Genomic DNA, 25,990 nt, shown 5'->3' with positions numbered 1-25,990 from the left:
CTCCCGCCGCGACGCGGGAGTCTATGCTCTTCAGATGCGGTCTAAGGGTGACGGCCGGCAGGTCTCGGACTCCCGCTCCCGTGGTGCCCCGCGCGCGGCCGGCCCAGCCCCCGGCTCCCGGCGACCCCGCGGCGGCGCTGGTGGTTGTCGTGAGCCGCCGCCGCCCCGCCCCTCCTCTGCTCCCCTCCCCCCCGGCCCTGCTTACGGGCCGCCCCTCCCCCCGCCTCCCCGGCCCCTCTCACGGTGCCAAGATGGCGGCAGCGGCGGGCGGCGGCAGTTGCCCCGGGCCTGGCTCCGCGCGGGGCCGCTTCCCGGGCCGGCCGCGGGGCTCTGGCGGGGGCGGGGGCCGCGGCGGACGGGGCAGCGGGGCCGAAAGAGTGCGGGTAGCTCTGCGGCGCGGCGGCGGCGCGGCGGGGCCGGGCGGAGCCGAGCCCGGGGAGGACACGGCCCTGCTCCGTTTGCTGGGGCTCCGCCGGGGCCTGCGCCGGCTCCGCCGCCTGTGGGCCGGCCCGCGCATTCAGCGGGGTCGGGGCCGGGGCCGGGGCCGGGGCTGGGGCTGGGGCCCGAGCCGGGACTGCCTGCTGGAGGAGGAGAGCAGTGACGGGGAGTCCGACGATGAGGTGAGGCAGTCGGAGGCGTCCCCATCGCCGGGCGGGGCGGAGGTGGGGGGCTTCCAGGGGTCTGGGTGGCCCCGAGGAGTGGCGTGGGGAAGCGTGGTCCTCAAGGCCTCCTGAGGAGGGAAAGGGCCCTGGAAATAGGCATGGGAGGAGGTAGGCTGCACGGGAGCTGTCGGAGGAAGAGGCCTCTGAAAGTGGATAGAGAAGCCCGGGCTGCAGCTGGGCACTTGGGCCCGAGGCAGGTCCTGCTGAAGTGTCTTGGGCTGATCCTTCTTGGTAGTTGGCAAATCCAGGGCAGGAGAGGTTTGGGCTAGGAGGCTGTGGGGACTGCACGCCCAACCGGTGGTTGACAGCAGCAGCGTGGCTCGAGTGGACCCAGGCTAGGGCTCTCTGGGCTCTTACCTGCAGGCTGCCCCGCCCGGCCGCATAACCTCCGGCACATCCCTGATTTCACCAGCGCCCCAATTCTTTTTCTGACTTAAAGTGGAGAGAGGGTAAAATGGTGGAGGTCTTCCTCTTGGGGGCACAGGTTGAAGAGAAATGGAATGCAGGATGAGACTGGGCACTCTAGCAGGTCTGAGTTCAATTCAGGATTTATCACCAGTCTCTCAGAAAAGGCAGGAAAGTGTGCGTTTTATTACTTAGGACAGTTTGTAGCCACCTCAGGACTGAGGGCAGATTATAATATGATAAACCGCTTGACACACACACACACACACGCGCGCGCACACACACACACACACACACACACACCTTGCTTGGGTGCCCCAATTCCCATTTTCACTGAGGAAGAAACTACAGCCCGAGAGGGTATAAGCAGAGGTTCCACTTTTTTCTCAGTTGGAGAATGAGGAAATCTGAGGGTAGTGCCTACTGCCTGATCTGAGGCGACCCTCTTCTGTTCCCTTTGAACCAGTGAACCACTGATGGCTGTGCTGGTGTGGTCTGGAACGGGGTGCAGGTTCAAAATACCCTCTGCCTCCATCCCTAGGAGGAGACCGTCTTTTCTTTTCCCCTTGCTTTCCAGTCTTTTTAGTTCTTTTGTAAATAGGGATACGTTAAGGGGGAAGCTGGGGATATTCCTCGGAACCTGAGTCTCACATGAAACGAGGGCTTTGGCACTGACTGCTGTTTCTCCCCTCCACCCCTGGTCCCCTAAATCAGGAGTTTCAGGGTTTTCATTCAGATGAAGATGTGGCCCCCAGTTCCCTGCGCTCTGCGCTCCGATCCCAGCGAGGTGAGTGATGGGGAAACTCTACCTCTATAGCTTTACAAGAATGTTATTCTTGCTTTTCGTGTCAGCTCTTCCCTGTTCAACTAGAGTCTTCATCAGTTACCAAGTGTGTTCTGTGTTCAAAGCTCAAGCTAGGCTGGGCTGTCGGGGAAACAGACAAGACTTAGTCCCTGCCCTCCTGGAGTCCCTCAGTCTGCAGGGCTACCTTGACCCATCTCCCCACACCTATTCTCCTTTTAGGTCGAGCCCCCCGAGGTCGGGGCCGCAAGCATAAGACGACCCCCCTTCCGCCTCCTCGCCTAGCAGATGTGGCTCCTACCCCCCCAAAGACTCCTGCCCGGAAACGGGGTGAGGAGGGCACAGAACGGATGGTGCAGGCACTGACTGAACTTCTCCGGCGGGCCCAGGCACCCCCAGCCCCCCGGAGCCGGGCATGTGAGTCCTCCACCCCCCGTCGGTCTCGGGGGCGGCCCCCAGGACGGTCAGCAGGCCCCTGCAGGAAGAAGCAACAAGCAGTAGTGGTGGCAGAAGCAGCTGTGACAATCCCCAAACCTGAGCCCCCACCTCCTGTTGTTCCAGTAAAACACCGAACTGGCAGCTGGAAGTGCAAGGAGGGGCCCGGCCCAGGACCTGGGACCCCCAAGCGTGGAGGACAGTCTGGGCGAGGAGGCCGTGGAGGCAGGGGCCGAGGCCGAGGCGGGCTCCCCCTCGTGATCAAGTTTGTTTCAAAGGCCAAAAAAGTGAAGATGGGACAATTGTCCTTGGGACTTGAATCAGGTCAGGGTCAAGATCAACATGAAGAAATCTGGCAGGATGCCACTCAAGGAAGAGTTGGGTCTGGACAGGGAGAGGGCCCCTGCTGGAGGAAGGAGCAGAAGCTGGAGGAGGACGGAGAGGAGGAGAAAGAAGCGAAAGACAAGGAGGAGGAGGAAGAGAAGGAAGAGCGAGCTGTAGCCGAGGAAGAGATGGTGCCGGCTGAGGAAAAGGAAGAGGCGAAGCTGCCGTCACCACCCCTGACTCCTCCAGCCCCTCCACCTCCTCCTTCCCTCCCACCCCGCTCAACATCTCCTCCATCCCCACTTTGCCCTCCACCACCCCCAGTGTCTCCTCCGCCCCCACCATCCCCTCCACCGCCTCCTGCCCCAGAGGAGCAGGCAGAATCCCCTCCTCCTGTGGTCCCAGCTACATGCTCCAGGAAAAGGGGCCGGCCTCCCCTGACTCCCAGCCAGCGGGCAGAGCGGGAAGCTGCTCGGGCAGGGCCAGAGGGCACCTCTCCTCCCACTCCAGTCCCCAGCACCACCACAGGAGGCCCTCTGGAAGACAGCCCCACTGTGGCCCCCAAAAGTACCACCTTTCTGAAGAACATCCGGCAGTTTATCATGCCCGTGGTGAGTGCCCGCTCTTCCCGTGTCATCAAGACGCCCCGGCGATTTATGGATGAAGACCCGCCCAAACCCTCAAAGGTGGAGGTCTCACCTATTCTACGGCCTCCTGTTGCCACCTCCCCACTCGCACCACAGGAACCAGCGCCAGCCCCGTCTCCACCGCGTGCCCCAACTCCTCCACCTACCCCAGCCCCACTCCCTGAGAAGAGACGGTCCATCCTAAGGGAACCCACATTTCGCTGGACCTCACTGACCCGGGAACTGCCCCCTCCTCCCCCTGCTCCTCCACCGGCCCCACCCCCGCTTCCTGCACCCGTCACTCCGTCCCGGAGGCCCCTGCTCCTTCGGGCCCCTCAGTTTACCCCAAGCGAAGCCCACCTGAAGATCTACGAATCGGTGCTTACTACTCCTCTTGGGGCCCCTGAAGCCCCTGAGCCAGAGCCGCCTCCCGCCGATGACTCTCCAGCTGAGCCTGAGCCGCGGGCAGTGGGCCGCACGAACCACCTCAGCTTGCCTCGATTTGCCCCTGTGGTCGCCACTCCTGTTAAGGCCGAGGTGCCGCCTCCTGGGGCTCCAGCTCCAAGCAGTGGGCAGCAGCCTCAGGCTCAGCTGCAGCAGCCCGTACAGGCCTTGCACACCCAGCTGCTGCCTCCAGCGCTACCACCACAGCAGTCACAACTACAGCCGCAGTTACAGCTGCAGCCGCCGCCACCGCAGCAGCCGCCACCACTGGAAAAGGCCCGGACTGCAGGCCTGGGTTCCTTACCGCTGTCTGGTGTGGAGGAGAAAATGTTCAGCCTCCTCAAGAGAGCCAAGGTGCAGCTAATCAAGATCGACCAGCAGCAGCAGCAGAAGGTGGCATCTTTGATGCCGGTGAGCGTGGTACTTGGGCCATGCCCCTGCACCCAGCCTCAATTCTCTGCAACCCCTGAACCTCGTTCCCTCCCTAGCCACCCTCCAGCATTGCAGGGAACCTTCAGAGCCAGTCCTTCCCCTGTCCCCCAGCTTCCTGTGTTCCTTCCCTGGCCCCATCCCTCCCCAGTGCTAGTCTCCTGGCCCCATTTTTTCTCGCTCTCTAGCCTCTGACCCTGTTTATTCCCCCACCAGTCAAGCCCTGGAGGGCAGATGGAGGAAGTCGTGGGGGCTGTCAAGCAGATCCCAGACAGAGGTTCTGTCAGGTCTGAAGATGAATCGATGGAAACTAAGAGAGAGAGACCGTCGGTATGGAGTGGGAAGAAGGCCCTCTGAAGAAGGCTGGTTGCGGGGCCACAAGGGGCAGTGCTCCACATATGTTCCTGCTTTCTCCTCCCCCCAGGGCCCCGAGTCCCCTGTGCAAGGCCCCCGCATCAAACATGTCTGCCGTCACGCTGCTGTGGCCCTTGGTCAGGCCCGGGCCATGGTACCCGAAGACGTCCCCCGCCTCAGTGCTCTCCCTCTCCGGGATCGGCAGGACCTCGCCACGGAGGGTAGGGGCGGGCATGTTGGGAAATGTGACAGCTGTGTCAAGTTTGGGGGCAAGTGAAGGCATCAGGAACCTGGGAGAATGGCAGCTGAGTCGGGTGCTTGGGGCCAAGTGGGTTGGAGTGCTAGGTCTTAGAGCAGATTTGGGAGCACCTGGAATGGGAGCACTGTGGGAAAGTGGGGACCAGAAGGCCAGTTGTATGGAATCTAGGGGAGGTTAGGGAAATGAGGTAGAACTCCTGGTGGCTTTGTGGCTCCATCCCGGCCTCTCCACTGCACTAGATACGTCGTCAGCATCTGAGACTGAGAGTGTCCCATCTCGGTCCCGGCGGGGAAAGGTGGAGCCAACAGGGCCTGGGGGAGACTCAGAGCCTGCGGGGTCTGGAGGGACCCTGGCACATGCACCCCGGCGCTCACTGCCCTCCCATCATGGCAAGAAGATGCGGATGGCACGGTGTGGACACTGTCGGGGCTGCCTGCGTGTGCAGGACTGTGGGTCCTGTGTCAACTGCCTGGACAAGCCCAAGTTTGGGGGCCCCAACACCAAGAAGCAGTGCTGTGTGTGAGTAGCTGGGGTGCAGCCTCCATTCCCACCCGTGGTTGTCAGTTACCCAGGCCTCCTGCCCCAGCAGAGCAGTGGGATTGGCATCCTTGTGGAGAGCTTCCTCTCTTCCCCCAGACCACCAGTCCCCTACCCTGGTGACGTGCTGCTCCCCTCCCCAGATACCGGAAGTGTGACAAGATAGAGGCTCGCAAGATGGAACGGCTGGCCAAAAAAGGTAACGAGGTTTGAGGAGCATTTCTTTACACAATCTTACTGAGATTCGTGGTACGGAGGAAACCATGTCTTCTTTGCTCTCCTCCCCAAACCTTTGCAGTCCACCACCTTTCTTTTCTTTTCCATCGTGTGCTTGTTCGCTTCTGCCCCACTTTTTTCCTGGCTTTTCTCCATCCCAGTGTCCCATGTCCCTGGCTGAGCTCAGATCCTACTAAGTCCCCTGTTCCCACAGGCCGGACGATAGTGAAGACGCTGTTGCCCTGGGATTCCGATGAATCTCCTGAGGCCTCCCCTGGTCCTCCAGGCCCACGCCGGGGGGCGGGAGCTGGGGGGCCCCGGGAGGAGGTGGCGGCCCCCCCGGGGCCCGAGGAGCAGGACTCCCTCCTACTGCAGCGCAAGTCAGCCCGGCGCTGCGTCAAACAGCGACCCTCCTATGATATCTTCGAGGACTCGGATGACTCAGAGCCCGGGGGTCCCCCTGCTCCTCGGCGTCGGACCCCCCGAGAGAATGGTGCGAATTGTTTGTTGCTTCCTCTGTCAGTCAGTCCTGTGTCTTTTGTGTGGAAGCGTCAGGACTCCCAGACCCAGGGCTATGTCAGTCTCAGTGTAGAGAAGGGGGGTGGTTTTAGTGGACAGGGAGGACGGGTGCAGGAGGTTTTCAGTAGCCTGCTGAACAAGGCCCAAGTCATCCTAGTGGACCTTGTCTAGTTAAAGAAGGCCCTGGGGATCCAGGTAACAATTGGGGGTTGTAGAGGAGGGGGAATGGGGCAGAGAGGAGGGGGAAACCTCACCGCTCATGTGTCCTGCCTAGAGCTGCCAGTACCAGAACCAGAGGAGCAGAGTCGGCCCCGCAAACCCACCCTGCAGCCTGTGTTGCAGCTCAAGGCCCGAAGGCGCCTGGACAAGGTCAGCATAACCCCACACCAAGAACCCCGAGTCCTGTGGAAGGCATGGCTCCATCCCAAGGAGCTTCCTGGCAAGTCAGGGTAACAGGCTCACCTGAGTGCCGTGGTGTGTCCACGCCAGAGGACAGGTCCTGAGGGGGTGAAGCAGGCCTATCCTTCTGGAAGGCCAAGTAGGATCTGGGCAAAAGGCAGGGTTGGGAAGGCTGGAGGAGAGGGCGGTGAGGAGAAAAGTTGGTAAAGGGTGGGGCTGGCAGCACTCTGAGCACCACCATCTTCCCTAGGATGCTTTGGCCCCTGGCCCTTTTGTCTCTTTTCCCAATGGCTGGACTGGAAAACAAAAGTCCCCTGATGGCGTGCACCGGGTTCGTGTGGATTTTAAGGTACGGCATGGAGCAGGGGAGGGTGGTGGGGACTACGGTGGGAAGAAACTTGTTAATCATGAGTGAGAAACCAGGGCTTTAAGGTTGGGTCTGGCTTGTGTTCCTGGCTGCTCTCTGACCCCTTGTCTTCTCCTCCCTCAGGAGGATTGTGATCTGGAGAACGTGTGGCTGATGGGCGGCCTGAGCGTACTCACTTCCGTGCCAGGGGGACCACCGATGGTGTGCTTGCTGTGTGCCAGCAAAGGCCTGCATGAGGTTGGACCCCTGCCTTCTTTCACAACCCCCCAAGTCTGGTTTCTTGGGCCCTCTCCACAGGGTCACGTTCCCTGGCCTTCTGGCCTCACACTCTGCCTGTCGTTCCGTCTCCCCACCCCAGCTGGTGTTCTGCCAAGTCTGCTGTGACCCTTTCCACCCATTCTGCCTGGAGGAGGCCGAGCGGCCCCTGCCCCAACATCATGACGCTTGGTGCTGCCGCCGCTGCAAGTTCTGCCATGTCTGCGGGCGCAAAGGCCGGGGATCCAAGGTTCGGGCACGAGGGCCATGGCAGTGGAGGCATGAAAGAGAAGGGGTATCCCTGTGCCAGTAGGTTCTGCCATTGCTGTCTTTCTTCAACATCCAACAGCACCTCCTGGAGTGCGAGCGCTGCCGCCATGCTTACCACCCAGCCTGCCTGGGGCCCAGCTACCCAACCCGGGCCACACGCAAACGGCGCCACTGGGTGAGAGATGAGGCCCCCACCCCTTACTTTGGAGTTCTGATTAATGCCGCACACCACCCCCAGACATGCTCTAGGCGAGGGTTCTCAGGAGGCGGGGAAGGGTGGAGGTCCTTCTGAGAGTTTGATAAACATCACACGTCCTCTTCAAGAATTTCACGTAGACAAGATTTATGTCCAGAATTTGTATGTAATGGTTTTATGGGCTCATGCATTCCACGGCCCCCAGCTCACAGCCCCCTCCTGCTCTAGCCTAATCTCTTCCGTCTCACTCTGCCGATCTCCCCACTTCATTTCTCTCCTGCCCTGCTTCTTTCCTTCTCCCTTCCTCCTCCTCTTCGCCTCTCCTGCACACTTTTTCTCCTCTTACCCATCCTTCCTCATCTGTCTCCTGCCTCCTCTTTGCCCATCCCCGCTTCGCACTGCTCCAGCCCGGTGTCTGGCTTTCCCCCTAATGTCTCCCTGCCCTCCCAGATCTGCTCAGCCTGCGTGCGCTGTAAGAGCTGTGGGGCGACTCCAGGCAAGAACTGGGACGTCGAGTGGTCGGGAGATTACAGCCTCTGCCCCAGGTGCACCCAGCTCTATGAGAAAGGTGGGGACCTGGCAGGGGACCGGGGCCCCGGGGGCCACCGGGGAGTGGGCCAGGTTCCTAGACAAGCAGTTGGAACAGATATTCTTCTCTAGTGGCTTTCTATTCTCTTCTAACTATGGAGCCTTTCCTTCCACTCAGAGTACTCTCCCACTGAGGGCAATGGGAGTGGAGGGCGTGGAGCCCACCCTTGTGGTGGTCCCTGAGATGCCTCCTGGAACCTCAAGTCTCCACTGAGCTCTTTGAAGACCTGGGCTTCCTCATTTACTCAGGCAGCATGTTTAGCAAAGCTCTTTACTTTGTGAGGCCTTGGGGCTGCAGAGTTAGAAAAACAGCCTTATCCTCAGCCAGCTTTTGGGGAATGGTAGGGACCCAAGTGGGGCATGATAGAGGCAGCTCCTGCAGCAGTCAAGGGATGGCTGGCCTCTGGACAGGGGCTCTGAGGGGCAGCCAGTGGCACCAGCCCCTCTGACTTGTCTCTTCTTCCCTCTCGCTCCAGGAAACTACTGCCCGATCTGCACACGCTGCTATGAAGACAACGACTACGAGAGCAAGATGATGCAGTGCGCCCAGTGTGACCACTGGGTGCACGCGAAGTGTGAGGGGCTCTCAGGTGAGTGGGTGGATTACCTGGGGGGTGGCCTCAGTCCTTTGGGGATCCCTGTTCTACCCTTCACCACAGGCCCTCAGGGGACAGGGCTGAATGTTCTTGGTGATCTGGGGGCTGCTGAAAGCCCTCACATCTCCCTAAACCATTTTTTCCTTTCCTGCCCTGGCTGTTCTAGATGAAGACTATGAGATCCTTTCGGGGCTGCCAGACTCGGTGCTGTACACCTGTGGGCCATGTGCTGGGGCCACGCACCCCCGCTGGCGAGAGGCCCTGAGTGGGGCCCTGCAGGGGGGCCTGCGCCAGGTGCTCCAGGGCCTGCTGAGCTCCAAGGTGGCAGGCCCACTGCTGCTGTGCACCCAGGTCTGGGGGCCCAGGTGGCAGGACGGGGTGGGCCTAGGCCCAGCACGAGCCCTGCTGACTTCCCCTCTTTGCAGTGTGGGCAGGATGGAAAGCAACTGCACCCAGGGCCCTGTGATCTGCACGCTGTGAGCCAGCGCTTTGAGGATGGCCACTACAAGTCCGTGGTGAGTGGGACACTGAGAGGAACAGGTGGGTGCCAGGAGGAGAGGATTGGGGTCGAGGCTCGAGTCCTGACAAACCCCCTTACAGCACAGCTTCATGGAGGATGTGGTGGGCATCCTGATGAGGCACTCGGAAGAAGGAGAGACGCCGGAGCGCCGGGCTGGAGGCCAGACGAAGGGGCTCCTACTGAAGGTGAGCTCTTTGGGGGATGCCTGGAGGGTAGCTAGTATGGTAGTGGGGAGGAGAGAGTGGGTCCTTTAGACCCTGCCCCGGCCAGCTCTCCTGAGGAAGCCAGTTCTTCTCATCCTGTTAACCTGCTCCCCAGCTGCTAGAGTCTGCGTTCGGCTGGTTCGACGCCCACGACCCCAAGTACTGGCGACGGAGTACCCGGCTGCCCAAGTGAGCGAGGCTGGGTAGCAGGAGGGGAACCAGGGAGTGAGGGCAAAGGCAAGGGCACCTAGGAATCCAGGGGCAAGCTGGACTGAGAATAGACGAGGAACAGGGTTAGGGTCTGGAGGGTGGTGGAACCAGCATGAGAGTTCCCAGTGGTTCTAGACGAGCAGAGACTCAGATTGTGTAGTTAACTCGTACTTCGGTTCTACTTTATGCAAGGCAGTGTTGGGGACAGCAGTGGGCGAGCCATGTTTGGGAGGTTGGGCAGGCACTGATGACCCAGACAGTCAGGGCACTGATGGGGAGACCCAGGGGCTGTGGGAGCCCAGAGGAGGCGCCTGCCTAGGAGCCTAGGGCCTGAGGCTTTCCGGAGAGATGACATCCAAGCTGAGAAGTGGAGGAAAAGTATTCTGGGCATGAGGGACAGTGTTTCGTGGGCCAAAGGTGGCATGAGAGGGCCTGGCTTGTTTGGGAGACTGAGAGAAATTCCACGTAGAGAGAGGACAGAGGGTGTCATGGCATGTTCAGGCTGATACTGTGGGTGGGCCCCAGTGCATCCCCCACCCCCTGTTAAGAGACATGTCAGAGGCTGACCCTGCCTGTCCACAGCGGAGTCCTCCCCAATGCCGTGTTGCCCCCTTCCCTGGACCATGTCTACGCTCAGTGGAGGCAGCAGGAACCAGAGACCCCAGAATCAGGGCAGCCTCCAGGGGATCCCTCAACAGGTACTGGGAAATTGGGGCTGGAAGCCAGATCCCCTGGTTGGTGGGCCAGGCTCCAGGTCCTCATTCTTGGACCTTCCTTCCCACACCCCTTCCAGCTTTCCAAGGCAAGGATTCAGCTGCTTTCTCACACCTGGAGGACCCCCGTCAGTGTGCGCTGTGCCTCAAATATGGGGATGCAGACTCTAAGGTGAGGGCTACTGCATGAAGCCCAGGCTGTGGGGTCTGGTCTCTGGGTCCTCCCCTCCTGCCACCCTCCTCTGTCCCCAGGAGGCAGGGCGGCTTCTGTACATCGGGCAGAATGAGTGGACACACGTCAACTGTGCCATCTGGTCAGCCGAAGTGTTCGAAGAAAATGACGGCTCCCTCAAGAACGTGCACGCTGCTGTGGCTCGAGGGAGGCAGATGGTGAGGGCACAGGCCTGGAGAGGTGGGCAGTCCTCGGGACTCTCCTCCACTCGGAGACAGCTCTTGTTTAGTCTCTGCCACAGCTTGTCCTTCCACTGCTGGTCCTAGTACCTTTCTTGGTTGTCCCAGCACTGTGGTGCTGCAGTGACAGCAGCTCTTTTCCTGTTTGTGCTCTCTGGCCATAATATGGGCCTGAAGCCTGGGAGACTAAAAGTTAGTCTGTTGAATCTTGTTGATTAAACCTGTGCTGGATGCTTTCCATACAGTGTGGCATTTAGCTCTTATTACATCCCTATGAGGTGAGATGTAGCCTGAGTTAGAATCCCCCTTACCAGTTTCGAACCTGAGTCAGGTACTGTAGAACGTCTTCAGCTCACCCTCAGAAAGATGATAGAGAGACGTACTACGGAGGGCAGATGTGAAGATTAAATGAAATAATACAGGTTCCATGCTAGAACAGCATGAGGAAGATGGTAAGGTAAATGCCACTCTCAGCCTTAGCTCTTGTTATTCTTCTTCCTATTGCAATTCTGTATCAAACAGTCTGAAACAGTTTTGATGTGTACCTGGCCCTGGATGCAGCTAGGGGAGAGGTAATGTTTGGTGAGTGCCTTTGCTTGGTGAGGTGCTGGGCTAGGCAGGGGCCCAAGCAGAGTCTCAAGGACAACGATGCTGAGTGTCAGACTCTGGCTCGGGTCACTGGCTTCCCCCTTTAGCAGCCCCTTCCCCCCACAGCGCTGTGAGCTCTGCCTGAAGCCTGGAGCCACGGTGGGCTGCTGCCTTTCCTCCTGCCTCAGCAACTTCCACTTCATGTGTGCCCGGGCCAGCTACTGCATCTTCCAGGATGACAAGAAAGTTTTCTGCCAGAAACACACAGACCTGCTGGATGGCAAGGTGGGCCCGCACCCTGGGGGAGACAGCTCCCCACTGCACTCTCTTCCTCTTCCACTCAGGGAGCTCCGTAGCCCCTCAGGCCTGGCCCCAGCTGCCTCTCAGTGTCTCTTCCTTGTTCCCTTACCCTCTGCCCCCAGTCCTTTAGTCAAGCCCCTGACTGACCAGTCTCTGCCTCCAGAGCCTTCCCTCACATCCCCCTCACTTGCCACCAATCCAGCAACCCCATTTGCCACCCCCCTCCCAGGAGATCGTGACCCCTGACGGTTTTGATGTTCTCCGCCGAGTCTATGTGGACTTTGAGGGTATCAACTTCAAGCGAAAGTTCTTGACGGGGCTTGAACCTGATGCCATCAATGTGCTCATTGGTAAGCAGCTTGCTCTCTACCCTGGTCTTCCTGACCCTGCCTGGGCCCACCCTCCTGATCTCTCCTCTGCACCATAGGCTCCATCCGAATCGACTCCTTGGGCACTCTCTCTGACCTCTCAGACTGCGAAGGACGGCTCTTCCCCATTGGCTACCAGTGAGCAGCCCAAGGGACATTGGTGGGGCTGGAGGTCTCCAGGACTGGATCTTGTTTCCTAAGTTGTCCTGACCCTCTTGTCCCACACGCCCACCCGTCAGGTGCTCCCGTCTGTACTGGAGCACAGTAGATGCTCGGCGGCGCTGCTGGTATCGGTGTCGAATTCTGGAGTATCGGCCATGGGGGCCGAGGGAAGAGCCAGTTCACCTGGAGGCGGCAGAGGAGAACCAGACCATTGTGCACAGCCCCGCCCCTTCCTCAGGTACAGCCTTGGAACTCCTTCATTTTCTTCCCTGAGTGCTGCCCTCCCCAAACAGTTACCCACCAACCCTATTCTCCTTGTGCCCTAAGGAAACCCCAGGATGCTTGCCATTGTGCCACTTGCTGTAATGGCGGTAGTTTGAGATGACTTAATGGCTGCGCAGAGTGTGCGGGGGCTGTGCTCAGCGTCTCCCAGGATGCTGAGGGGAGAGTGCCATGCTACCTGCTTGTGCACAAATGCAGGGAGCATTTATGGCCACCTGACTTGGGACTGCGTGCTCATGTGATGCTCCCCGCAGCCCTTTGAGAAAGGTGTAAGCTCCTCTGTACAGCTCAAAGAGGGCAGTTGCTCTCCACAGTGACCTAGTGGTAGAGCCAGGATTCAAACCTAAATCTGCTCATTTCCCAAACTGGCACCTTCCCATCTGTGCTAGCACTGAGGGATGTAGCTGAGCGCTGGATGGCACAAAGCAAAGAACGGGCTTGGAGATAGGTAGAGGGAGAGGTCCTCGTGGGCCGAATGGGAGGAGGAGGAGATTTGGATTGCGCTTGTGGGTGAGGTGTTTGTTCTGGGTTGGAGCATGACACAGGGTAGAGAGGTGAGGAGGGTACAGCCATCCTGGCTGGAAACAAGGAAGTGTTGGGAGGAGGCAGAAGAGATCAGCTTGCACAGATTGGGTGGAGCCAGGTAATGGGGAGCCGCAAGCACCAGGACGGGGTGGATGCATTTGATGTGGCAGGGATGTGCAGAGCAGGTAGGACTGGCCGTGCTGGAGAGAGGGCAGTGCCCTGTGTGGGGCCTGAATCAGAGAGCAGTAGGCAGCCAGGAAGTGGGGAGATGGCAAAGGATGGGTGAGGAGGGGTCACAAAGGAACTCGGACCCAGGTGTGTATGGAGGTTTTGCAGAAGCCACAGAGGGGTTTGGGACCTGGGTGATGACTGGGAACCCATGCACCTTGTCCCCAGCTCAGGTGCCAGGCAGAGAAGGTGCGGTTGGTTCAGAAGAACAAAGGGTATGTGAGGGGAGGCTTTCACAAAGAGCCCCTGCCACCCATGATGCCATTCTTTTGCCTCTTCAGAGCCCCCAGATCATGTGGACCCCCCACCAGATACAGGTGCCCTTATCCCTAGAGCTCCTGAGCACCACTCACCCGTTGAGAACCAGGACCCCCCACTTCGGCCGGATCCAAGCAGCGCCCCACCTCCAGCCCCCCGCTCCTTCTCGGGGGCTCGAATCAAAGTGCCCAACTACTCACCATCCCGGAGGCCCTTGGGGGGTGTCTCCTTTGGACCCCTGCCCTCCCCTGGTGAGTACCTGGGAGTGTCTGGGAGAGGGGTGGGGCAGGGTGAGGCAGGAGCTCCTGGCTGACCCTGACCCTTCTCCCTACAGGAAGCCCATCTTCTCTGACCCACCACATCCCTACGGTGGGAGACCCGGACTTCCCAGCTCCCCCAAGACGCTCCCGTCGTCCCAGCCCCCTGGCTTCCAGGCTGCCACCATCACGGCGGGCCTCTCCCCCTCTCAGAACCTCTCCTCAGCTCAGGGTGCCCCCTCCTACCTCAGTCGTTAGAGCCCTCACACCTACCTCAGGGGAGCTGGCTCCCCCTGGCCGGGCCCCATCTCCTCCACCACCCCCTGAAGACCTGGGCCCAGACTTTGAGGACATGGAGGTGGTGTCAGGACTGAGTGCTGCTGACCTGGACTTTGCGGCCAGCCTGCTGGGGACTGAGCCCTTCCAGGAAGAGATTGTGGCTGCAGGGGTGGTGGGGAGCAGCCACGGGGGCCCAGGGGACAGCTCGGAGGAGGAGGCCAGCCCCACCCCCCGCTACGTCCACTTCCCTGTGACTGTGGTGTCTGGCCCTGCCCTGGCCCCTGGAGCCCTCCCTGGAGCCCCCCGCATTGAACAGCTGGACGGAGTGGATGATGGTACCGACAGTGAGGCCGAGGCAGTCCAGCAGCCTCGGGGCCAGGGGACTCCACCTTCAGGGCCAGGAGCAGGCCGGGCTGGGGTCATCGGGGCTGCAGGGGACAGGGCTCGACCTCCCGAGGACTTGCCGTCAGAAATTGTGGATTTCGTGTTGAAGAACTTAGGGGGGCCTGGGGAGGGGGGCGCTGGGCCTAGAGAGGAGCCACTCCCCCCAGCACCTCCCTTGGCCAATGGCAGCCAGCCCCCTCAGGGCCTGCCCCCTATCCCAGCTGACCCCACCCGGACGTTTGCCTGGCTCCCTGGGGCCCCAGGGGTCCGGGTATTGAGCCTGGGCCCTGCCCCCGAGCCCCCCAAACCTGCCACATCCAAGATCATCCTGGTCAACAAGCTGGGGCAGGTGTTCGTAAAGATGGCAGGGGAGGGTGAACCTGTCTCACCCCCAGTGAAGCAACCACCTCTGCCCCCTCCCATCCCCCCCACGGCCCCTGCTTCCTGGACTCTGCCCCCAGGACCCCTGCTGGGTGTGTTGCCAGTAGTAGGGGTGGTCCGCCCTGCCCCTCCCCCACCCCCCCCTCCACTGACGCTGGTGTTGAGCAGTGGGCCCCCCAGCCCACCCCGCCAGGCCATCCGTGTCAAAAGGGTGTCCACCTTCTCTGGCCGTTCCCCACCAGCACCTCCCCCAAGCAAAACTCCCCGGCTGGAGGAAGATGGAGAGTCCTCGGAGGACCCCCAGCAGGGTCCAGGGCTTTGTGGCAGCGGGTGAGTGAGCGTGCCCAGGCTGCGGAGTGGGAGAAGGGTGGGCAGGAGAAGGCAGCTCAGCCTTCTCACCGTCCACTCCGCACCAGGTTTAGCCGAGTGAGGATGAAAACGCCCACTGTGCGTGGAGTTCTCGACCTGGATGAACCTGGGGAGCCCACCTGGGGGGAAAGCCCAAGGTGAGTGGCCAGCCTCCTTTCCCTGGAGGCTCTGGAACCTCTGCCGCTTCCTCCTTCTGACAGGTCTCTCCTCACAGGCCCCTCCAGGACCGGTCCCCTCTGCTGCCACTTCCAGAAGGTGGTCCTCCCCGGGCCCCCGATGGTCCCTCTGACCTGCTGCTTGAGTCCCAGTGGCACCACTACTCAGGTAGGGGCCAGCCTTTTCCTCTCACTGCGTCCTTCCTGGCGCTTGTCTCAGCTGAGTAACTCACAGATACAGAACTGGTCCACTTAAAAAAAACACACACAACGCACTGGGTGTTGCACATTGCACACCTACCTGGGTACGAGCCTGGGCTGGATATTAGAGTTACAGAGACACCCTTGGGAGCTTATGGCCTGTGTCAGAAACAGACACATGCCTGTTCAGTGTGCCCAAGAGCCCAAGGAAGGGCTTCAGGAGCTAGTGCACCAGGGTCAGAGGTTAGGTACCTAGTAAAGCCAGAGATGAAGTTCTGGGGATCATCCACAGAGGATGGAGCCCACCTAGAACCCAGAGGAAAGACAAGAACAGTGGGAAGGAGATCAGAGGAGGGTGGTGTCCCAGAGGCTTAGGGAAGGGAGTGGTCAGCAGTCCCAACTGCCACAGAGAACACCAGGCATGTGGGGTCTAGGGTTGGTGTACTGTCTGGGCAGATGGCACAGGGTAGGGAGGATGTTGTGTCAGAGTCCAGAACCGAAGACAGTGTTTGCCGAGGAAGCCAGAACAGCAGCCGGGCACCTTGCCAAAAAGCTCAGTTAAGAGTCTGGGGTGGGGGTTGGGGGTTGGGGGGAGCAGCTCAGAGGGGTTTGGTGTGAGGGCTGTGACAGCAAAAGCAAGGATGAGGGTGAAGGGGACTCGTGGATGGAAAAGGAGGTGGGAGGAGACATAGTGGTCAGGTTTGCATAAGAGACCCCTGAGGTGGAGGGAAGGACATGAGGAAGGTGTACAGGCATACCTCGTTTTATTGCCCTTTGCTTTGTCACGTTTTTTACAAATGGAAGGTTTTTGGAAACCCTGCATGGAGCAAGTCTATCAGCGTCATGTTTCCAGCAGTATTTGCTCACTTTGTGTCTCTGTGTCACACTTTGGTAATTTTCTTAATACTTCAAACCGTTTCATTATTTGTTACGGCGATCTGTGATCAGTGATCTTTGCTGTTACTCTCGCAAAAAGATTACAACTCCCTGAAGGCTCACGATGTTTAGCATTTTTTTTAGCAGTAAAGTATTTTTTAATTAAGGTATGTACATTATTTTTTTAGACATAATGCTGTTGCACACTTACTAGACTATAGTATAGTATAAACATAACTTGTATATGCACTGGGAAACTAAAAGATTTGTGCGACTCACTTTATTGCAATATTCGCTCTGTTGCCGTGGTCTGGAATTGAACCTGCAGTATCTCCGAGTTATGCCTGTACTTGCAGAGATACGAGACATCAGTATGCAGGATGGGGGCACGTGGAGCAGTTCTGGCTGATGGACTCAGTGAAGCTGGAAGGGCAGTGCTCTGTTGGTCATGGAGGGCAGTGGGAGAGGGAGTGGGCTACAGCCAAGTAAGCTGATAATTGAGCAGACTGAGGCTCGGAATTCCTTGTGGCCCCAAGTCCTGTCCTGATGTGTGGATTTTCTCATTATGTAGAGCTAAGCTGCTGAGTATGGAAATGGAATGAAGTAGACTGAGACTGTTTTACTGAAAGGCTACTTACAGGGGTCGGAGATGGCATGAGGATATGGCAGTGACCATGACAGACAGGTCCCTGCCCATAGGGACCAGACCACATTTTGCTAGAGGAAACAGATGCATAATTAACAAGCGCATTCTAGCTTAGGATGAGCACCGTGAGAAAGAAGAAAGTGAGAGTGTGCCCAGGCGAGGCCTCTGTGGTTGTGCTCAGGGAACAGAATGGAAGTGAGGATGGGGAAAGGTGGCAGAAGTCAGAGGTGGACCCTAGGGCATTGCGAGGCCCAAGGATGATGTGGGACACACAGCAAGAGTTAGGTTTAGAGTCTTGCTTAGGTCTGGAAGGGCATATAGGCAGGTTGGCCCAGAGCAGTTCTGTGGGGAGAAAGTGTGGCCATGTGACTCCTGCCCCTCCTAAAGTATGCTCCACTCAAACGTATGCCCCCCACCCCACTCAACCCAGGTACAATGGTCAGGCCTCAGTCCACATCCTGCTTGAGCCAGTAGCAGCATTTGGTGTGCTGATCCCTCCCTCCTTGAAGCATTTCCTTTCCTGGCTTCCAGCACCCCAGCCCTCTCCTCACCTCTGGCTGTGCCTCCTCACTGCCCCAGCCTGTCAGCTTTGGTGTGTCCCAGGCTCTGGCCTTGACTTCTCTAATCTCCACTCACTCCCGAGTGCTCTTGTCTAACTTCCTGACTCTAAACCCCATCTCTAATTCTGATAGCCCCCAAATCACTAGCCAGGCTCTTATATCCTGCTGCCTGTTCGCCATCTCCACAAGCAAGTTGAAAGGGGAGGTTTTCTAAGAGGAATCTCAGGCTCAACATGTTCCAAACTGAGTTCTTGACCTTGACCCCAAACTCGTTTCTCCCTCACCTTCACCATCTCACTCAGTGACCATTTTATCCTTCCAGGTGTTCAGGATCCACACCTCAAGAATTGTCCTTGACCCCCCTTTTCTCTCACATCCACCTCACCTGTGTCAGCTAGTCCTATCTGTTCTAGCTTTAAAATTTTTAGCCCCTGAGAAATCCATCATAGTGTACGTATACTTGATTCTGTGAGTATGGGCCTTTATAATAATATATTGGTAACCTTTACAGCAACGTGGTACACATAAGAAAAATACATGTGCAAAATATAGTAGTTCTCCAGTATTTTAAATTTTGTGTGAGATGCAGAAAAATGAGGAATAGATTGGCATTTACGGTAGACTGAGTTTGAGTGAGCCGTAAGCATGTCCTGCAGTAAAGAGACTGTAGGCCCTTTAGAAAAAATAATGTCCATTCTATAGGGTTCACTGGGCAAATATTGCAGGAGGAAGGCCCTCAGACCCAGCAACTGTGCTTATACGCGGGCAGGAAGGAAGGGCAGAGGGGAACCAGGAGGGGTGATCCTCACCAACTCTGATCTGCTCCTTGGGACCAGGTGAGGCTTCAAGCTCTGAGGAAGAGCCTCCATCCCCAGAGGACAAAGAGAACCAGGCCCCTAAACGGGCTGGCCCACACCTGCGTTTCGAGATCAGCAGTGAGGATGGGTTCAGCGTGGAGGCCGAGAGCTTGGAGGGTGAGTTTGGGAGTAGCATTGACAGGGAGGGAAGGTGTCCCATAGAACACCATCCTGACAGCTCTGGCCCTGCCCTCTCCCCAGGGGCATGGAGAATTCTGATTGAGAAGGTGCAAGAGGCCCGAGGGCATGCCCGGCTCAGACATCTCTCCTTTAGTGGTAACTGAGGGGTTTCACAGGGATGCTGGGGGCCGGGATGACTCCCTGTTGGCAGGATGGGCCTCCGACGTGACTTACGTGTCCTCACTTTTGACTCTCCCCAGGAATGAGTGGGGCAAGGCTCCTGGGCATCCACCACGATGCTGTCATCTTCCTGGCAGAGCAACTGCCCGGAGCTCAGCGCTGCCAGCACTATAAATTCCGCTACCACCAGCAGGGAGAGGGCCAGGAGGAGCCACCCCTGAATCCCCATGGGGCAGCCCGCGCTGAGGTCTATCTCCGGTGAGAGGTCTGGGGTGTGATACCTGAGTCGGGGTAGCCCTGTAGGAGTTCTCAAGGGTGGGAATTAAGTCTTTACAGATTAGAAACTGAGGTCTGAGGAGAAGATACTAGGCCATTCCAGAAGTTATTCCTAGAGTTCACATCAGAAGAATGAACCTCATCTGTTCCCCGTTTGCTGTGTCTTCAGTAGTAGCAGTATTGCTCCTACCCTACCAGCAGCAGGCCCAGGCCAAAGAATATATGGGTAGCATCTTCTTGAAAGAAGGGCTATGAACCTCCTTCCTTTCCTCCCTCCCACCTGCAGGAAGTGCACCTTTGACATGTTCAACTTCCTGGCCTCCCAGCACCGGGTGCTCCCTGAGGGAGCCACCTGTGACGAGGAAGAGGATGAGGTGCAGCTCAGGTCAACCAGGTATGGAGGGCAGGCCAGGGTACTGGGGATGGTCTGGAAAGGTCCAAAAGAGGGTGATCGGGGCAAGAGAGGTCATTCCTGGGTACCAACCTGTGTGACGCTGCCGTCCCCCACCAGACGCGCCACCAGTCTGGAGCTGCCTATGGCCATGCGCTTTCGCCACCTCAAGAAGACATCCAAAGAGGCTGTGGGTGTCTACAGGTCAGTGGGGTTGGGGGGAGGATGCCCCTTGGGTGGATGGACAGGTGCCCTAGTGTGGGACTACCTTGCTTCTGTCCCCCTGCCCCCTGACCTCCCCCTTGCCCATGCAACCCTGCAGATCTGCCATCCACGGGCGGGGCCTGTTCTGTAAACGCAACATCGATGCTGGCGAGATGGTCATTGAGTACTCTGGTATTGTCATTCGCTCTGTGCTGACTGACAAGCGGGAGAAGTTCTATGATGGGAAGGTAGGCTCTGCCAGGCCATGGGAATGAGACGGGTGAAACAGTGTGGTCCACGGGAACAGAGCCCCTGACTGCCCCACCCTATCCCTGTAGGGCATTGGGTGCTACATGTTCCGCATGGATGACTTTGATGTGGTGGATGCCACCATGCATGGCAATGCCGCCCGCTTCATCAACCACTCGTGTGAGCCCAATTGCTTCTCTCGAGTCATCCACGTGGAGGGCCAGAAGCACATCGTCATCTTTGCCCTGCGCCGCATCCTGCGTGGCGAGGAGCTCACCTATGACTACAAGTTTCCCATTGAGGATGCCAGCAACAAGCTGCCCTGCAACTGTGGCGCCAAGCGCTGCCGTCGGTTCCTTAACTGAAGCTGTGGCTGCCTGCCACGCCCCCCGCTGCCATCTTGCCCCTCGTCCCTCCCAGAGCATCTCACCCCACCCTCGTGTTCAGGGTGGATGTGGGCATGCAGGTGGCAAGGGCCCTGCCTCCACCCCTCCAGCCCACCCAGCAATCGCCCCCTTCTTTCCCTGGGGGCCCAGGATGTAGATATTGTACAAAAGTTTCTAAATCCCTTCTTTTCTATGCACTTTTTTATTTAAGAGGGTGGGATCCCAGGTGGGAACCCCCCACAATAAAGTCTGTCAATGTTTGGAATGGTGGTCTTCCATTTGTATGGTGCTGGGGGCAGGTAGGAGCTTCTGTTCCTCTGCGCCCCACACTCATCCTGAGCCAGGGGAGGCGAGAGGGCATCGTTCAGAATTAGAAGTAAACTGTGGGGGTCTGTTAAGGCTCAGAGCATAAATGTAACACCTATTCCAAGTTAGAACTCAGATGGGTCCCTATAGATGAACCCTCCCAAGGGTAGCAGGGCCATTTCTCAGAGGGGACCCTGGTTGCCCAGAGGTAACCCACATCTGGTCTTGTGTGTGTGGTGGGATTGGCCCATTCCCTGAATGGGGAGGGGAGTGAGAGGATGTCTGCTGGGTTTTGGCCCAATTAAGACTATTTTAAGAGGACCCGTGATGAGGCCCAGAGACAGCAGGCACTTACTTCAACGGAAACTTTATTTTTATCGGGTACTAGGCTGGGCAGGCCCCAGCTCAGCCAAGCTTGGACAGCACCTGCAGTGCATCTGCCCGCCCTCTCTGGGCAGGTGTGCGCCAATCTGGCCCAGAGAGGCAGAGGGCTCCCTTGCCACCACCATCTCCATCAGGGCCCACCGAGGCCAGCGACTGGGCTGCAGGGAGTAGGCGGAAGTGGACCAGGCAGCAGGCAGTCCATATTTTGCAGCCAGGTGTCGAGTGCTGCCACAGGCTCTCCCCCAACCTGGCCCAGGCTCAGGATCCAGCAGCACGATCAGCTCCTCCAGCACTTCCAGCTCATCCAGGAGGCGAGACAGCGGCTGTGATTCCAGACTTGGCAGCTCTGGGAGACAAAGGGAGGGGTGAAGGGGAGGAAGCGCAAGCTTCCAGCCCACCTCCCCCCCTCCTTGGTGTATCCTCAACTAACCCCTGCCTAGGAGTGGAGGCAGAGGGACCTCCTTCCCTGAGTCCCCTGCCTCTGAAGCCTCCAGGGGGCCTGGAGGGGACAAGTGCAAGGAGAATAGGGTGTGGGTGTTGAGGTCGTTGCAAACCAAGCCAGGATAGGGGTGTTGGACAGCTTTCCCCTGGTGGTGGCGACGGCGGTGCCTTTGCAGGGCGAGCAGGAGAATTTCTGCTGAGGTCATGAGCAGAACCAGCACCAGGGACAGGTCAAAACTCCAACTCGGCCAGGCCTGCTGAGGGGCTTTGTGCTCAGATGTCCACAGGAGACTGGAAATCGCCGGTAAGCTGGGCTCCTGGGAACTAAGGACGCTCAGCTTTCCACGTGTCAGGGGGCAGGGCTCCTTGTTAGGGACCGGCTTCTGGAAATAAAGTGGGAAGCAATGCCCTACTCCTGCCTCCTCAGCACAAACTTCCCATCCTTAAATCCCTCAATGGGACCACATCTCCGCCTGATCCTGCCCTCCCACCCCCCCACCCCGACTCCTTTAACCCCTGATACCATCAATACTGTGCCCCCATCCCTGTCCTCTTCAGTTAGGTTACACCCTCCCTTCCCTTGATACAGACGCCACCCATCCGACCCCAAGCCACGCTCCCCGCCCCCGCCCCACTCTGGCGGGCTGCACCTTGCCCAGGCTCTCCGGAGCCCAACCAGCACCTGTCTGCCGCGCCTCCGGGTCCCGCCGCGGCTCCCCAAGGAAGTGGGGGCCGTTGCTCCGCCGCCACAAGGGCTACATAGCTCCTCGCTGTTGGGGTTGCACTGCCCAGGAGGACACTCTTTGAAGGGGTGCGTTACGTGATTGCCCGCATCATCGGGCCCGCAGTTTTCCGAAAATTCAGTCTGGTGGGACACAGCGTCTCACGTGCAACCGCCAAACCTGCCTCCTCTGCGCTAGCTACGTGCTTTCCCCTTTGTCCTATCCCAGCAGTCCCCGCCCCTTGCACTGTACTCACCCAACCTATCAGCGGACGTGCCCATCTCTCTATCCCCCCCCCTCACCGCCCCCCCCGCACACTAGTCCTGCCAGTCTCCCAACCTTCTCTACATAGGCCCCGCCCCTTTCATTCCCCCGCCCGCCTCTTCCTCGCCTCTCGGTTCCCGCCTGTCTAACCGGCCACACCCCTTAACCATGACCGTCTTAACTCACACTGTCCCTTTCTTCGCAGGCTCAGCCCCCCATCCCCACTTTGTCTACGTACGGCCCACCGCCCCCACCCCGAAGCAAGCCTCACGGGCCATACCCCACAGACCTCGCCCCTTCCCCCTTCCCTATCACCCCTTAACTCCGCCTGAACATATGCAAACGCCCAGTCCCGGCTCCTTACCCGAGCAGGGGGCGGCCCGAAGCGCTGCAAGCAGCTGCCACAGCACAGGTCCTCAGGGTTCCGGTACTCCGGCTGCAGTGCTGAGAGGCCTTCCTCGGCGCCGCCTGGGCCAGGAGCAGCACGGCAGTCAGGAGGAGGCATAGGGGCCCCATCCTGGCGGAGCCTGCCTTCTGGGGGGCCATGACCACAGGACTTCCTGCCACAGCACCTCTGCCGCACTTGCCAGGAAACCGGGGCAGAAGAAGGAAGCAGTGGATGTGGGGGCATAGGATCCCCTTTGGAAGCCAGGAATCTACTCTCCAGCCCCAGACCAGCTCCTGGCCCGTTATCAGAGCAGCCACAAGGCCTCAAGATGGCTACAGCGAGGACTCTGGAGCCGGACTGCGTGGATTTATATCCCATCTCTGCCATCTTCTTGCCCTCTCTTTTCCCATCTGTAAAATGGTATAATAGTACCTGTCTTAGAAGGTTATTGTGGAGAAGTAAAACCATTACTGGAAGTAAAGCATTTAGAACACCTGGCACCTGGCACAGTGTAAGCTTAAGTATTAGGTACTACCTATTCCCATCTCAGGGCAGTGGGCATGGAGGACCCAGCCATCACCCACTGGAGACTCCCACCCAACTCCCAGCAATCTTACCTTAGCTCCTAACCCCAATCTCCTCCAGACTGGGAATCCTCTGACCTGCCACAACCAAGCATCTCCCCCTTGAGAATCCTCTGATGGACGTGCTGAAGTTTCAGCACAAAGGCAGCCCCACCCAACCAGTCCCACTTGGGGGTTTCTAGGACCCTGGGCATGCTGCTTTCCCACCTGCTGTTGTAAGTTTCTTGGCTGAGGTTGTGGCCAGAGCCCAGCCCTACTTCCCCTTTTCATCAGCAGATGTGGGGGTGGAAGGAAACCAGCCCACAGCCAGGCTCAAGCTAACAACGAAGCTCTAAACCCTCAATATAGAACTTTATTAGGGGCGGGGCGATAGAAGGTCCCTGTGTTGAAGGTATTACATCATGGAGACCCGGAGCATGGAAAAGATGGCACTAGGGAGTTAAGGGGGCTTTGAGGAGGGGTCCTGGCCAGGAACATATGTGCCTGCCAGGGGTGGAGGGCAAGGTCAGCATCTCAGAAATGGCCATGCTGGTGGTCTGGGGACCGTCGTCGATTTCTTTCTCGGGGACGGTGGCCGGTATGGGACCTTGGGGGTGACCTGGGGACAGGAGAGAGGAGGATCAGAGCCATGGGGATGGTGTGCAGATCCCCCAGTTCTGCCTCTCTGCTCTGGGATAAGGCATGGCACTTGATGAAGTAAGTAGAGTTCCTGGGGGTGGCCTCAGGATAGGTGCACAGGGGCTGACCTCAGGATTAGAGATCCAGGATGGACTTGGGTTTGGGGTTCAGGCTGGTTTGGGGGTTGGGACTTAGGTGCTCGTCTTCAGATGGGGCTCAGGGCTAGTTTTAGGGCACAAAAGGCTTGAGACACTTATTGGGGCACAGGATCAGATTCATTTCAGGATACAGGGGCCTTGGGATACGAGAAGTCTTGGCAGGCTGGTCCTGAGGTACCTGCGCCTGGGTCCCCGCCCATAGAGCTGCCGCCGGAGGTTGCGGGAGATAGGTTGCAGGTGCATGAAGTTGCAGAAACCACCCCGGGTACATTCCCTGGGTAAAGCATGGATGGACGGATGAGGCCATTGTCACTGACAGCCCCCTCAACTCATACACAGAAGTCTGGGACTCCAAGTGCCCATCCCACCCCTGCACTACCATACCCCATCTCATACTGCCGACAGCACGACTCCCGGAAGTCAGTGACGGGAGACAGCTCGGCATGCACAGCCTGCCCGTTGAACCAGCGGTTATTGAGTTCAGCGACTGCCCGCTCTGCATCCTCCTCGCGCCGAAACTGAGGGAAAGTCGGTCAGGGTCAGCAATCAAACTCAGAAATCAGGGGATTAGCTAGCAGCTCAGGGTCTGGACTGGATTTAGTGAAGGACCTCAAGCTGTGAGGCTTCAGCGGTGGCCGTTAGGCATTGAAATGCCTCCACCTCTAGGCTCTAATGGGGAGACAGCAGGCACCTTGACATAAACATTGCCCACGAGGTGATCCCCCAGGTTGTCGCACACATTCATCTCTTCAATCTCCCCGTACTTCTCCTGCAGTTCCGTGAACACTTCCTGTGGAAGACCACGAGGAACTCAGCTGCGCTGCTGGCCCACAGGAAACTGAACCCACCCCTGCCAACCCTCACCTCGAAGAAGTTATCACAGTGTTCTTGCACTTCCACGTCGCTCACGTGACCTGGTGGAGGTGGGCAGGGTGGAGTCAGGGCGTGGCCTGCTGGGAGCTGTCCGCCCTGCCCCCAAGACAGGTCCCTCACTCACAGTGCGATCCGTCTGCGGTTTGGGCGGTGTTCTGTGGATTCCGGTACAGGTTGAGCAGCACTACGGTCTGAACAGAATTTAAAGGGGGCGGGGCCTGAGCTCAGAAGGCGGGACTATATGCAGACGAATTGGGTATGAAGGTTGGGGGTGAGACCTTGCACCAGAGAAAAAGCATAAGCATCTTGAGCGCAACAGCAACGCCTGTCCCTCAGAAAACCAGAAGAGGGGATACCTAGCAGTGAGGGACAGCCCAGGGGTGTGGTCTTTACGTACGGGGGCGTGGCCAAGTTCCTGGGAGAAGGGCCTGAAGGTTGGGAGAGGAACCTGCAGAGCTCCGACAAGAAAAACGCCGGGCGGTAGGGTGGGCCCTAGAAATCCGGAAAAGGCGGGACCTCGTGATGGTGGACAACAGAAAGGGAATGGACAGGAAGTTAACCCCCCCAGGCTCCGTGCCGGGTCTCACCTGGCTGAAAGTCGGTTTGTTGTGAAGCCGGGAGCACCGGTCCCCGTGCCGGCAGGCCCCGATCTTAAAGTAAAAAGAGCAGTTAACCCTGGAAGAGGTGCAGAGACAGAGGTGAACCGAGGGCCGGGGAGCCGGACACCCCAGAAACACCGCCCCACGCCGCCCAGCCACCAGGGAACCAAGTGCCTCGTCCTCGGGCTCCCGAGGGGCCACTCCCTGCGCCCGTTCTCACTTGTCCTTCTCAGTCCCGAATATCGAAGCTAAATATTCGGCCATTTTTACCCGAACCCTCCAACTATGTCTGCTATTACGTCACTTCCGTTGCTTAAGGGCATTGGGAAATGTAGTTCCTCGCGGCCTCCGGACACTCAGAAACTCCCTAGTGCGCTTGCGTGACGGAGGCTCTCACCCTCCCCGCGGACTCACCCACTGGAGTGTCCTGA

At 58.5% G+C, this 25,990-nt stretch overlaps 3 protein-coding genes across 8 annotated transcripts; 1 reads left to right on the top strand and 2 right to left on the bottom strand.

The window, feature by feature from the left end:
• The first annotated feature begins 187 nt into the window (after positions 1-187).
• On the top strand, positions 188-20,487 carry KMT2B (lysine methyltransferase 2B). 2 transcript variants are annotated; one of them, XM_059999342.1, is made up of 38 exons: positions 188-620; positions 1,782-1,854; positions 2,092-2,286; positions 2,431-4,109; positions 4,344-4,457; positions 4,552-4,702; positions 4,980-5,259; positions 5,421-5,476; positions 5,708-5,986; positions 6,287-6,381; positions 6,662-6,760; positions 6,902-7,015; positions 7,137-7,283; positions 7,383-7,478; positions 7,950-8,067; positions 8,564-8,677; positions 8,850-9,034; positions 9,109-9,198; positions 9,284-9,388; positions 9,522-9,595; positions 10,199-10,314; positions 10,410-10,501; positions 10,582-10,719; positions 11,455-11,613; positions 11,858-11,978; positions 12,056-12,134; positions 12,236-12,396; positions 13,475-13,702; positions 13,786-15,082; positions 15,169-15,258; positions 15,336-15,445; positions 18,396-18,533; positions 18,618-18,692; positions 18,797-18,974; positions 19,279-19,386; positions 19,504-19,587; positions 19,706-19,835; positions 19,926-20,487. In XM_059999342.1, the coding sequence occupies exons 1-38, from the start codon at positions 252-254 to the stop codon at positions 20,199-20,201; spliced, it is 8,013 nt and encodes a 2,670-aa protein (XP_059855325.1). In that variant the 5' UTR covers positions 188-251; the 3' UTR covers positions 20,202-20,487. The 2 variants fall into 2 exon arrangements, with proteins under 2 accessions (XP_059855325.1, XP_059855324.1); XM_059999341.2 differs by having other exon boundaries at positions 2,092-4,109.
• Positions 20,488-20,622: 135 nt separating this feature from the next.
• On the bottom strand, positions 20,623-22,855 carry IGFLR1 (IGF like family receptor 1). The gene is given in 5 exon segments (XM_059999451.1): positions 20,623-21,258; positions 21,343-21,736; positions 22,036-22,218; positions 22,704-22,774; positions 22,777-22,855. Coding segments are annotated over 5 exon segments (1,083 nt in total). The 3' UTR covers positions 20,623-20,902.
• A 95-nt stretch (positions 22,856-22,950) lies between these two features.
• U2AF1L4 (U2 small nuclear RNA auxiliary factor 1 like 4) lies at positions 22,951-25,835 on the bottom strand. 5 transcript variants are annotated; one of them, XM_059999479.1, is made up of 8 exons: positions 25,780-25,835; positions 25,548-25,635; positions 25,085-25,151; positions 24,952-25,001; positions 24,779-24,877; positions 24,472-24,605; positions 24,266-24,361; positions 23,008-23,909 (listed from the first exon to the last, which is right to left on the bottom strand). In XM_059999479.1, exons 1-8 carry the CDS (start codon positions 25,821-25,823, stop codon positions 23,825-23,827), a joined length of 663 nt encoding a protein of 220 aa, XP_059855462.1. In that variant the 5' UTR covers positions 25,824-25,835; the 3' UTR covers positions 23,008-23,824. The 5 variants fall into 5 exon arrangements, with proteins under 5 accessions (XP_059855465.1, XP_059855462.1, XP_059855461.1 ...); XM_059999478.1 differs by having other exon boundaries at positions 24,482-24,605; XM_059999482.1 differs by lacking the exon at positions 24,266-24,361 and having other exon boundaries at positions 22,951-23,137.
• Positions 25,836-25,990: the final 155 nt, after the last annotated feature.

This window comes from Delphinus delphis, chromosome 20, assembly GCF_949987515.2.
Source record: "Delphinus delphis chromosome 20, mDelDel1.2, whole genome shotgun sequence".
Lineage (NCBI taxonomy): Eukaryota > Metazoa > Chordata > Mammalia > Artiodactyla > Delphinidae > Delphinus > Delphinus delphis.
This window is presented reverse-complemented; position numbering and strand designations above follow the sequence as displayed.